Source organism: Otolemur garnettii, unplaced genomic scaffold (assembly GCF_000181295.1).
Source record: "Otolemur garnettii isolate 467f Iridium unplaced genomic scaffold, OtoGar3 scaffold00047, whole genome shotgun sequence".
Lineage (NCBI taxonomy): Eukaryota > Metazoa > Chordata > Mammalia > Primates > Galagidae > Otolemur > Otolemur garnettii.
Window position 1 is genome coordinate 9,040,448 of NW_003852442.1, and position 12,964 is coordinate 9,053,411.

The following is a 12,964-nucleotide window of genomic DNA, read 5'->3' on the forward strand; positions in this document are numbered from 1 at the left end:
GTGCCGTGGCTTCACTGCTCACAGCAACCTCCAACCCCACCACAACACCCGGTTATTTTTTGGTTGCAGACATTATTGTTGTTTGGTGGGCCTGGGCTGAATTCAAACCCTCCACCTTAGGTGTATGTGGCTGGCGCCTTAGCCGCTTGAGCCACAGGCGCCGAGCCAACCTCAAAGTCTTGAGCTTAAGAGATTCTCTTGCCTCAGCCTCCCAATTGGCTGGGACAACAGGTGCCCACCACAATGCCCTGCTTTTTTTTTTTTGTAGTTGTCGTTGTTTAGCAGGCCCAGGCCAGGTTCGAACCCACCAGCCTGGGCGAATGTGGCTGGCACCCTAACTGCTGAGCTATGGACGCTGAGCCAAAACTATATCTGCTTTAAGCCAGAGGCTGTGCACAGGGGGAGCTATGACCAACATAGAGAAAGACACTGGCTTCCAGAAGCTCCTGCCCATAGTTGGAGGAGGGGAGAGGAAAGACAGACAGTGAACATACAACAGCAGGGAAGTTACTGAACTTGGACTTTGTCCCTAACTATGAGATCTGAAATGACTAGGCCAGATGCTAGGGCTCAAGTGCCAGGAGGAGAGAGAAGGGTCTAGATGGGGGTTAAGGCTGGAGAGATGGGCAGGCTTCGGAGAGGAGGGGGAAGATGTGCAGGACACAGTGTCTGTTAACTATGCAGTCAACTCAGAGGCATCGGAACCTCTTCCTGGTTTGAGTCAACCACAAGCTCCAGCCAGGGCCAGCTCTGGCTCATGGTGAAGAGCTTCCCACTGAGGATCACCAAAATGCAAACTTCCCTGAGGACCCTGTCCTCAGCTCATTTACTCTTTATCTTCTTTTGTCATGGAAGTAAGGTCAGATTTACGACCTTACTTACCCTTGCCCAAGATCCCAGGATATCCAATCAAGGAGATTAAGAAAGAGGAGCTTTCAGGCGCCCCATGGATCCCGATCAAGAGAAGTGAATTCAGCACACTTTATAAAGGAGAATATCGCAAATCTCAAGTGTCCATAGAAGTATTCAACAATACCCAGGTCGGAAGCATTGGGTGAGTCATTTTATATGGTTCTCTCCATATCCATATAGATCAATAGTTACTATCACCCCCCAAGGGGAGAGGCGTATTGTCACCATTTTCAGGTGGGGAAACCTGGGCCTCAAAGGGTTAAATCACCTGCCTTCTGCTATTAAAAAGCATAGTCTTGATGCCTTGATTTTAAAGTCTTCTGTCCTTTATCCATGTATTTATGTATTTTTAAAAGTTTGTTCCTTGGGTGGCGCCCTCAGTGAGTAGGGCACCGGCCCTATATACAGAGGGTGGTGAGTTCGAACCTGGCCCTGGCCAAACTGCAAAAAAAAGAGCTGGGCATTGTGGTGGGTACCTGTAGTCCCAGCTACTCAGGAGGCTGAAGCAAGAGAATCGCCTAAGCCCAGGAGCTGGAGATTGCTGTGACGCCACAGCACTCTACTGAGGGTGACAAAGTGAGACTCTATCTCTAAAAAAAAAATTAATAAATAAAATAAAAGTTTGTTCTCTATCAGTCCACAGACAATAATTCTAGCAGGCTTTGTTTGCACATCTTCTTGTAAAATGGGGTCATGCTTTTTTAATTTTCATAACTAGTCATGTGATGTACCCTTTGCCCACTTTCCTTACTCTTTTCACTCAGCATCACGGGACACATTCTATACCTGGAATCTTTTCCTACTGTTTGCCATCCATGGTGTAGATCCACATTTGGCCTATTTTTCCAACAATGGAATCTGGTCTATTTCCAGCAATGGAACTCAGTCTGCTTCCAACTTTCCCCTACTAAAAATAATGCTGCATAGATCTCCCTTTATGGATCTATATGAGAATTCTTTGGGATATAGCGCCAGGAGAGAATATGGATCATACATATAGTATGTATGTATTAAATTAACTAAGAAATACCAGGCAGCTCCTCTAAATGCCTACACTTCCACCGGCAGTGCAAAAGGGCCCCTGTACCACACATCTCCACCTACTCTTGGTGTTGCCCAGCTTTCTAACTTGTTTTATCCTTCTCGTTATAAAATTATTACTACCTTAGCTGGGTGCGGTAGCTCACGTCTATAATCCTAGCTCTCTGGGAGGCCAAGGTGGGTGGATTGCTTCAGCTCAGGAGTTCGAGACCAGCCTGAGCAAGAGTGAGACCCCCGTCTCTAAAATAGTCAGGCCGGGGCGGCACCTGTGGCTCAAAGGAGTAGGGCACCTGCCCCATATGCTGGAGGTGGCAGGTTCAAAATCAGCCCCCGCCAAAAACTGCAAAAAAATTAAATAAATAAATTGTCAGGCCTTGTGGCAGGCATCTGTAGTCCCAGCTACTTGGGAGGCTGAGACAAGAGGATCTTTTGAGCCCAAGAGTTTGAGGTTGCTATGAGCTAAGATGCCACGGCACTCTACCCATGGCGACAGATTCTGTCTCAAAAAAAAAAAAAAACAAAAAACAACTAAGTCTATGAGGCTGTATGAACAGGTATTAGCAAGCACCTTTACTATCTCACAGACCCTTAGGGACTAATTCTGCTGCCATGTACATCTGAGGGGTCCACATGCTGCCATCAGTAGTCAAGGATGTCACCACACTAATTTTCCTCCCCAGGAGATGCTGACAATCTCCCCCCCCCATATACACAGGGCCACTACACTAAATATTCTCTAAGGAATCTTCCACTTCTTAAATCTGAATTTCCTCTTTTATTCTCGTAGACTAGTGAGGAGTTATTTCAAGGATGAGATTGAAACCATGAAGAAATTTACTTCTCCCAATGTCCTGCACATATTTGGGATTTGCATTGATGAAACAAGTAAGAGGTGCTCCTGGGGCGGAGAAAGGTTTGGAGGACCTGGAATATACCTTCTGTGTTTTAGTGTGTTGCATTTTTTTAAAGAGCCGCAGAAAAGGTGGAGTCTACACACTGTGATTATTAGCAATGTTCTTTTTTTTTTTGCATCCTAAGATGCATGTTTCCATCTTCTTTCAGGAAAGCAGGGCTGAAGCCTGAGGGTTATTTTGCACTAATGTGGCCACTTCTTTCAGTCCACAAGGGTGTGTGTTCAGGTGCCAGCATGGATGAGAGGTGCATTTTGTTGCTACAAAACATTATACTGCCCGGGTGCAGTGGCTCACCTGTAATCCTAGCACTCTGGGAAGCAGGCAGATGGTTTGAGCTCAGGAGTTCGAGACCAGCCTGAGCAAGAGTGAGACCCCACATTTACTAAAAATAGAAAAGCTAGCTGGGTGTTAAATGGCCTTGTAGTCCCAGCTACTTGGGAGGCTGAAGCAATAGCATTGCTCAAGCCCAAGAGGTTGAGGTTGCTATAAGTTGTAATGATGTCATGGAACTTGACCCAGGATGACAAAATGAGACTCTATCCTAAAAATAAAATAAAATAAAATATAAACCACCTGACCCAAACCAGGAAAACACCCTTAGTCACCTACACCCCTAGTGGAGACCAAATCTAAAATCAAAAACAAGTTGCCCTTTTACCAAGATCCTGGTGTGTCAGGTTCTTTATTTTTACTTTTTAATGTGGCTACATTTTCTCTTGCAGCATGACCTCTCCTGCTACTCTTACGTACAGAGAGGACAGAGCAACTCCCATCTTATCCGCTCTGGAAGTTTCTCCACAGACTTAGGACAACCTGATTTCAGAGCTTAGAATCCCAGTCTACAGGCAAGCTTTCAGTGAGATGTATTCTCTGGGTGACCGCTGAGGTGGCTGACTCACACTCATTGTGTATCGGTTTTGCATTTCAGATCCATGAACTAAAACTTGACTTCTTCTTTCTTTCTTATTTTTTATTTTTTATTTTTCCCCTCCCAGTATATGGGGTGGGAGTCCTACTTCCTGAGCCACAGGCGCCGCCCTCTTTTTTTATTTTTTAAAGATAGAGTCTCACTTTCTTGCCCCTGGTAGAGTGCTGTGGCATCATAGCTCAGCAACCTCCAACTCCTGGGCTTCAGTCCTCTTGCCTCAACCTTCTGAGTGGCTGGGATTATAGGCATGTACCATTATATTTGAATAACATTTTTTACAGGGATAAGGTTTCACTGTGTTATCCCGGCTAGTCTTGAACTCTTGGGGTCAAGTGATTTCCCTGCCTCATTCTCCTCAAGTGCTGTGATTAATTCTTGATCCACTGTGCTGGGCTAATCACTTTATTTCTTTTTCTTTTTATTATTTTTTTTGCAGTGTCACTTTGTTGCCCTCAGTAGAGTACCTCATAACAACCTCACACTTGGGCTCAAGCCATCCTCTTGCCTCAGCCTGGCAAGTAGCTAGGACTACAGGTGCCCGCCATAATGCCTGGCTATTTTTAGAGACCGGGTCTAACTCTTGCTCAGGCTGGTCTCAAACTCCTGAGCTCAGGCGCGATCCACCTGCCTCAGCCTTCCAGAGTGCTGGGATTATGGGCGTAAGCTTGTGTGCCTTGCCTGAAACTCGACTTCTTGTCTGAGTTCCCCTCACCAGCCCTGCCACCTGTGCACCATTTATTCCTTGTGAACATAGTAGACACATTTCCTGCCCTCTTGGATCTTATCGTTGAGTGGGGAAGACATTACCCAAACAACTACTCAGACAAATGTAGAATTAAAACATGCCAGACACACTGGCGGTGCCCATGGCTCAGTGGGCAGGGTGCTGGCCACGTACGCTGAAGCCGGCAGGTTCAAACCCAGCCCAGACCAGCTAAAACAACAATGACAACTGCAACAAAAAAATAGATGGGCATTGTGGCTGGTGCCTGTAGTCCCGGCTACTTGGGAGGCTGAAGCAAGAGAATCACTTGAGTCCAAGGGTTTGAGGTTGCTGTGAGCTATGACAGCACGGCACTCTACCCAGGGTGACAGCTTGAGACAAAAAAAGAAAAAAGCCAAACACTATGTAGAAGATGATGGACATTCTAGGGGTATTTGAGCCTTTCCAGGAGATCAAGGAGCAAACTATGTGGGTTGGTGTTGGAGGAGAATGAGACTCACAGCAGACCCAAGTCTATCTCTGCACAGGAGGAGAGGGGGGCTGCAGACAGTAGGAGCTCTGGGTGGGGCTGGGTCTTCATGGTGTCTGGCTCCTTCCTTCAGTGGCTCCTCCTCAATTCTCCCTCGTCATGGAGTACTGTGAACTTGGGACCCTGAGGGAACTGTTGGATGAAGAAAAGAACCTTGAGTTCGCTGTGCGTATCTTGCTAGTCCAGGAGGCAGCCATGGGCTTATACAGGTACCAGACGGGGTAAAGGGCACTGAAGGGCTGGGTGAATCTGTACACTACTGATAATCCCAGAGGTTAAGAGAGAATAGGCCAGGAGCCCCAGGCAGCCTCCCTTCCATACAATGTTCTACTTTCTACTTTTTACTCTGATCACAGATAAGAGGGGGGGAAGGAGGTTTAACTAGTGAGCAAGAGCTTATAGAATTAAAGGTTGAATTTAGTGTCCACCTCATTCTTTCTTGTAGAGCTGGACAGGCCCTAATCTTAGAGCAGCCAGATTTAACAAATAAACATATAACATAGCCGGCAGTGCCCGTAGCTCAGTGGGTAGGGTGCCAGCCACATACACCGAGGCTGGCAGGTTCGAGCCTGGCCTGGGCCTGCTAAACAACAATGACAACTGCCACCAAAAAACAGCCAGGCATTGTGGCAGGTGCCTGTAGTCCCAGCTACTCGGGAGGCTGAGGCAAAAGAATTGCTTAAGCCCAAGAGTGTGAGGTTGCTGTGAGCTGTGACATCACGGCACTCTACTAAGGGTGACATAATGAGACTCTGTCTCTCTCTCTCTCTCTATATATATATAACATAGCCAGTAAAATTTGGATTTTAGATAGGTAACGAATAATTTTTTAGGATAACTATATCCTAACTATTCCATAAGATATACACTAATTTCAGATAAGCAATTTTTTTTTGGTATAACTATGTTTCATGCAATTTGGGGACATACACTAAAAAACAGTATTCATTATTTATCTGAAACTGAGATTTAACAGAGTATACTGTATTTTATTTGGCAACTTTACTCTCATGCAGAATCTAGGGGTCCTAAAGGACCTTTCTTAAAACTAACTCCTCCTAAGGCAGGAGGATTTAAAACTAACTCCCAAATCACCTGCAGGGTTTTCACCATATCCACAATACCAACAGTGTTATTTACTCAACATTTTCTTTTAAATCGACTCACTATAAAAAATCTAAAGGAAGTTTTTAAAGGCAAGTGCCCGTAATCTTAACTCTCTGGGATGCTAAGGCAGAAGGATTGCCTGAGGTCAGGAGTTCAAGACTGCTCTGAACAGTGGGACCTGTCGGAAAACGGAAAAACTTATCCAGGGATTGTAGCAGGTGCCTATAGTCCCAGCTACTTGGGAGGCTGGGGCAGGAGGATCACTTGAGCCCAAGAGTTGGCGGTTGCAGTAGCTGTAATGATGCCACAGTACTCTAGCCCAGGCAACAAACCCTGTAAGAAAGGACAGAGGAGAGGGAGAGGGAGAAGAGTTAGTTTCTAAAAAGGACCCACTTGTGCAACACATCTTAGCTCTGCTGTATACTCCCAGAGCACAACTGTCAACCCTGGCCTTTGCCCCGCTGTCCATGGGCGGCCACCCGTGAGGAAAGCATGGCACTGAGCAGCCTCATTATCCCAGTCATGACTGTGAAGCCTCCCAAGATAGTCTGGGCCAAGGTCATTAATGCCCTGTCTTTGGTTGTGTCAGCCTACACCATTCGGAGGTTCCTAAACTCCATGAAAACATCACCAGCGAGAACTTCCTGGTAACTGGACGCTACCAAGTGAAAGTGAGTACCTTTCAGGGTGTTCTTTGGGTCAAACCTGCATGACTGTTTGGTGTTGGGAGAGGGAAACAAGTGCCTCAGAAAGGCTATGCCTGTTTCTTTCTCACCTCAATTTTAATTTTATTTATTCTTTTGAGACAGAGTCATAGCTCACAGCAACCTCAAACTCTTGGGCTCAAGCGATTCTCTTGCTTCAGCCTCCCAAGTAGCTGGGACTGCAGGCACCGGCCACAACGCCCAGCTGTTTTTAGAGACAGGGGTCTCATTCTAGCTCAGGCTAGTCTTGAACTCCTCAGCTCGGGCCATCTGCCTGCCTTAGCCTCCTGAGTGCTGGGATTACAGGCATAAGCCACCATGCCCGTCCTCCATGTCATTTTTTCATCTGTTTCTAGGAGAAAGCTAGCCACATGGTGGCTCCCTGCATGAACCCCTCTGCACCCTCAGAGCTCAGTCTTTGACTGAGAACCCCTGTGTCTAACACAGTAATACTAGCAACCACTGCAACTTACCAAGTCTTTCAAGGGCTTAATAACCATTATCTCAGCTCGGCACCTATAGCTCAACCAGCTAAGGTGCCAGCCACGTACACCTAAGGTGGCGGGTTCGAATCCCCAGCCCGGACCTGCCAAACAACAATGACGGCTGCGACCAAAAAAGCCAGGCGTTGTGGCAGGCGCCTGTGGTCCCAGCTACTTGGGAGGCTGAGGCAGGAGACTCGCTTGAGCCCAGGAGTTGGAGGTTGCTGTGAGCTGTGATGCCATGGCACTCTACCCAGGGGGACAGCTTGAGGCTCTGTCTAAAAAAAAAAAAAAAAAAAAAAAAAAACATTATCCCAAGTAATCCTCACTACCCATTTTATAGAGGAGAAATCTTTCTTTGTGTTTCTTTTGGTGACTGAACTATAACAAGGTGAACCCATAATGTTAACCAATAGAGTAGCCACACAAATGGAAGGCAGTATTGGAAATAAATCTATAAGGGAAAAAGTCAATTCTCTGGCAATTGGAGCACCAACCCCTCCCACCCAACATCTCGCTGTTACTTTTTGTCTCTAAGTCACCTCTTTATCTAGCTTGCAGGATTTGCATTCACGAAAACAAAGACTTCTATCAGTCAGAAAACTAAGAGAAAAGAGCGAAAGAGAGTCAATTCAGAGGCATATTTCTCACCTCAGAGGCTAGAAAATCTTTTTTGTAAATACGATGTACAAGTTGAAATATACAGGTAGGTTAATGTTCTTTTGCAGATTCTAACTCAGATGAGCAATATAGGCAAGCCCATGTCAAATTCTTCCTCCAGGGACCATCTTAACTTTGTTGAATGAATTTGAGTGGCAAAGCGCCCATAACACAGTGGTTACAGCGCCAGCCACGTACACCGAGGGTGGCGGGTTCGAACCCAGCCCAGGCTAACCAGCTAAACAGCAATGACAACTGCAACAAAAAACAGCCAGGCATTGTTGCAGGTGCCTGTAGTCTTGGGAGGCTGAGGCAAGAGAATTGCTTAAGCCCAAGAGTTGGAGGTTGCTGTGAGCTGTGATACCACGGTACTCTACTGAGGGCAACGTAGTGAGACTCTGTCTCAAAAAAGAAAAAAAGAATTTGAGTGGCATCAGAAAATACACTGAGTTTTCTGGAAATGGTGTGGGGCAGGGGAAAAGGAAAAACTGTTATGGTTGTTTAGTTTCTTGTTTTGTTTTTTTTTTTTAGCTTTGGAATCGTCCTCTGGGAAATCGTCACTGGAAAGATTCCATTTGAAGGTGAAGAATGTGAAGGCTGATTCAGCGGGTGCTGGGATTGGGTCCTCTTCCGATAAATTTAGAAATTCCCTAGGCATTGAGTTTTCCAATCTGGAAACTGCTTGGGCTGGTCCATGGGATCAGTGGAAACTCTCGTTTCCATACTTAAAGTCCCTGGGTCTGATGTCGGCCATCGGCATCCAGACAGATGTGCAAGTCCCAGATGAATTTTTTTTGTTTGTTTGTTTTTTTTTTTTTTTTTGAGACAGAGCCTCAAGCTGTCCCCCTGGGTAGAGTGCCGTGGCATTACAGCTCACAGCAACCTCCAACTCCTGGGCTCAAGCGAGTCTCCTGCCTCCGCCTCCCAAGTAGCTAGGACCACAGGCGCCCGCCACAACGCCCGGCTATTTTTTGGTTGCAGCCGTCATTGTTGTTTGGCGGGTCCGGGCTGGGGATTCGAACCCGCCACCTTAGGTGTACGTGGCTGGCGCCTTAGCCGGTTGAGCTATAGGCGCCGAGCCCCCAGATGAATTTTTAAAGCTACCATCCTGTTATTTCCATGCCAGGACATGATTTTAAGAAGATCCGCCAGTTAGTGGTTGAGGACCGGAAGCAGGAGCCATTGGGTGAAGACTGCCCTCTAGTGCTGCAGGAGATCATTGACAAGTGCAGGGCCTATGAGCCTTCTGAGCGGCCCTCCATGGATGGTAAGGTTTCTTCTGGCATAAAAAGCATGAACCTTGGCTTGGCACCTGTAGCTCAGTGCCTAGGGTGCCAGCCACATACACTGGAGCTGGTGGGTTCAAATCCAGCCTGGGCCTGCCAAACAACAATAACAAGTATAACCAAAAAATAGCCAGGTGTCATGGCAGGTGCTTGTAGTCCCAGCTACTTGGGAGGCTGAGGCAAGAGAATCACATATGGCTCAAGCGGCTAAGGCGCCAGCCACATACACCTGAGCTGGTGGGTTCAAATCCAGCCCTGGGCCCACCAAACAACAATGACGGCTGCAACCAAAAAAATAGCCAGGCATTGTGGCAGGCACCTGTAGTCCCAGCTACTTGGGAGGTGGAGGCAGGAGAATCACTTGAGTCCAGGAGTTGGAGGTTGCTGTGAGCTGTGATGCTATGGCCCTCTACCCAGGGTGGCATAGTGAGACAGAAAGAAATATTTCCTTTTCTCAAGCTCCAAAGCAATAGTTTGTATCAAAGTGATTTTACCCTCCAAGGGACATTGGTCATGTCTGAAGATATTTTTGGTTGTCACAAATCTGGAAAGATAGGATGAGGCACGCTACTGGCATCTAGTAATAAAGGACAGGGATGGCACTCAGCATCCTGATGGTACAAAGCATAACACTGCCTTTCACAACAGGAATATCCAACCCAAATGTCAATAATGCAGGGCTTCCGAAACTCTGCCCTAAGGGCATTGCTTAATCTAAAGTGGTTTGGAAAGGCAAATTATTTTTCTCCAGCCTATTTCCTTCCTTTCTTTTTGTCCATATTTTTCTTTCTTTTTAAAAATTATTTACCTGAGGGCATTGGCTCCTGCCTGTAATCCTAGCACTCTGGAACACTGAGGTAGGTGGATCCCTTGAGCTCATGAGTTGGAGACCCTCCCGAGGAAGAGTGAGACCCCATCTCTCCTAAAAATAGAAGGACTAGCTGGGCATTGTGGCAGGTGCCTAGAGTCCCAACTACTTGGGAGGCTGAGGAAAGAGGATCTCTTGAGCCCAAGAGTTTGAGGTTGCTGTAAGCTATAATGCCACAGCACTCTCCTGAGGGCAACAAAGTAAACTGTGTCTCAAAAGAGAGAGAGGGGATCTTTCTATGTTACTCAGGCTGGAGTGCAATGTCCATTCACAGAGCACTCTGCAGTCTTGAATTGCTGTGATCCACTTGCTTCAGCCTCCCACGTAGCTACCATGTTTCCCCGAAAATAAGACACTGCCTTATATTTATTTTTTCTCAAGAAGACCTAGGGCTTACTTTCAGGGAATGTCTTTTTTTTTTTTCTAAGACAGGAACCTCAAGCTGTCCCCCTGGGTAGAGTGCTGTGGCATCACAGCTCACGGCAACCTCCAACTTCTGGGCTCAAGTGAGTCTCCTGCCTCAGCCTCCCAAGTAGCTGGGACCACAGGCACCTGCCACAATACCCAGCTATTTTTTGGTTGCAGCTGTCATTGTTGTTTGGCAGGCCCGGGCTGGATTCGAACCCGCCACCTTGGGTGTACGTGGCTGGCGCCTTAGCCACTTGAGCCACAGGCGCCAAGCCGGGATGTCTTATTTTTAAGGTATTCCAGTCTTCCTTACCACTGCGCCAAGATGCATGGTGTGGCTATGCAGATACACCACATAGCCACACCCATTACTAGGTCTTATTATCGGGGTAGGGCTTATATTTAACAAATGCATAGAAATCCTGCTAGGGCTTATTTTGGGGGTATTTTCGGGAAAACACAGTAGGATGACAAGTATGTACCACAACACCAGGCTCTCTCTTTCTTTCTTTCTTATTATTTTTGTTTCTTCTTCTTTCCCTCCCTCCCTATCTTCTTTCTTTCCTTCCTTCTCTCCTTTTTTCAAGATCCTTGGTTTATTTCCTTGACTCAGATTTTTATCTCGTTATGTCATCAGCTGCTTCTCTGAAGCTTCATTCCCCAGTGTCTCCCTCCCTGGGAGTAACTCCCTCCCCTACTCTAGTTCCAAATCTCCCAGACGTTCCACAAAGTCCAGACAAAAGAGAGAGTTCACATGCAGCATCCCTGGATTGGAGAAGCGATTCCCCTGAAGTTGTGACAAAGCTCAAAAGACCCAAATACAGTAGCCCGCATAGCATATGGCTAGGAGGAGTGAGAGTTCTAAGAAATACCTGTATAGCTCAATAATGGAACTCCTTGGTGAAAAGGGCATGGAGAGGGATTTAGCTCTCCTAACAAGCATGAGAGCTCGTGAGATGAGAGCATTGGTGAATTGGCAGTCTCTACACCTGTGGTGTTGAGCGGCACGAGATCAGCCTTATATTAGGCTGCAGGAGAAGGCAGTTGGAGGGCATGTGCATTCTATCACGGACCTGCTTACTGTGACTCTGTCTCCTCTCCTGCCTGCAGAACATGGCATCTCTCTCCTGAAGATTACCAAGCTCTGCTAAAGACTAAGATCTATCTTTCTAAGAAGACTGCCTCCCTCAAAGACTCTCTCTCTCTCTCTCCTGCTAAGGCACCTAAGAGACCTGAGCAAAGTAGCTTAGCGGTCTGCGTCTAGAACCTAGTTAAGCTGGGCCCAAGACCTGGCCAGTCCCAGGGCCTGACACGCAGTGGCAGGAGTGGAATGTGTCACCCAAAATTATTTTTTTCTTATCTTTATCATGATATGGATGATACTACCGCAGTACATAAAATATATATGTGCAGTTAAAATAGCAAAATAAAAGAATACCACATAGCCACACTTCATTAAGAAATAGAACATTGCCACTTGCTCGAAGCTTCCTGAGGAATTGGCCCTTGGGGTTTGTCTCCTTCAACACTTTTGTCTTCTTCTTCCCTCTTGTACTAGGCTCCCTTGCACCCCAATGTCCTCTTGGTATTAGAGAACATAATACCAGAGACTAATTCACACTATGATGTAAGTTTGCCCCTCCTGTGAAGTTTTAAAGGTAAATCAAGTAGAACTTCTTATCACAAAGGCATAAGTGCAAATGGTAATTGACTAGTTCGACACCAGTCAGACTGAGGAGGATGCAGTTTCCACTCTATTGTGTAGTCAGAAATATCTTTATGTTTTTAGCTTAGCTCTTACCTCCCTTCTTTTACCTAAATTTCTGTTTTTTCATCCACAGAAATCCTAAAGAAACTGTCTACCATTACTGGAGAGTATCAAAACCAAACCCCAGGCTCAGCACCTGTAGCTCAGCGGCTAGGGCACCAGCCACATACACCGGAACTGGCAGATTCGAACCCAGCCAAGGCTGCCAAACAACAATGACAACTGCAACCAAAAAATAGCCGGGCATTATGGCAGGCACCTGTTGTCCCAGCTACTTGGGAGGCTGAGGCAAGAGAATCACTTAAGCCCAAGAGTTTGAGGTTGCAGTGAGCTGTGACGCCACGGCACTCTACCGAGGGTGACATAGTGAGACTCTGTCTCAAAGGAAAAGGAGAGAAAAAAATAAAAAAAAACTGAACCCCAACCTGAGTAAGAGCAAGACCTCGTCTCTACTAAGAACAGAAAAATTGGCTCAGCGCCTGTGGCTCAAGTGGCTAAGGTGCCAGCCATGTACACCCAAGGTGGCGAGTTCGAATCTAGCCCGGGTCCGCCAAACAACGACGGCTGCAACCAAAAAATAGCCAGGCGTTGTGGCGGGCGCCTGTGGTCCCAGCTACTTGGGAGGCTGAGGCA

General features: G+C 46.7%; 1 protein-coding gene across 1 annotated transcript in view; it reads left to right on the forward strand.

Annotated features, from left to right (window-relative positions):
• The window catches only part of MLKL (mixed lineage kinase domain like pseudokinase), a 19,304-nt gene that overhangs the window by 4,023 nt on the left and 2,317 nt on the right, over positions 1-12,964 (forward strand). Inside the window, exons 4-11 of the mRNA XM_023514093.1 lie at positions 856-1,054; positions 2,741-2,838; positions 5,122-5,257; positions 6,745-6,826; positions 7,896-8,047; positions 8,533-8,582; positions 9,128-9,268; positions 12,405-12,489. Coding sequence (XP_023369861.1) covers positions 856-1,054; positions 2,741-2,838; positions 5,122-5,257; positions 6,745-6,826; positions 7,896-8,047; positions 8,533-8,582; positions 9,128-9,268; positions 12,405-12,489 — 943 coding nt within the window. The remainder of the gene's footprint in view (positions 1-855; positions 1,055-2,740; positions 2,839-5,121; positions 5,258-6,744; positions 6,827-7,895; positions 8,048-8,532; positions 8,583-9,127; positions 9,269-12,404; positions 12,490-12,964) is intronic.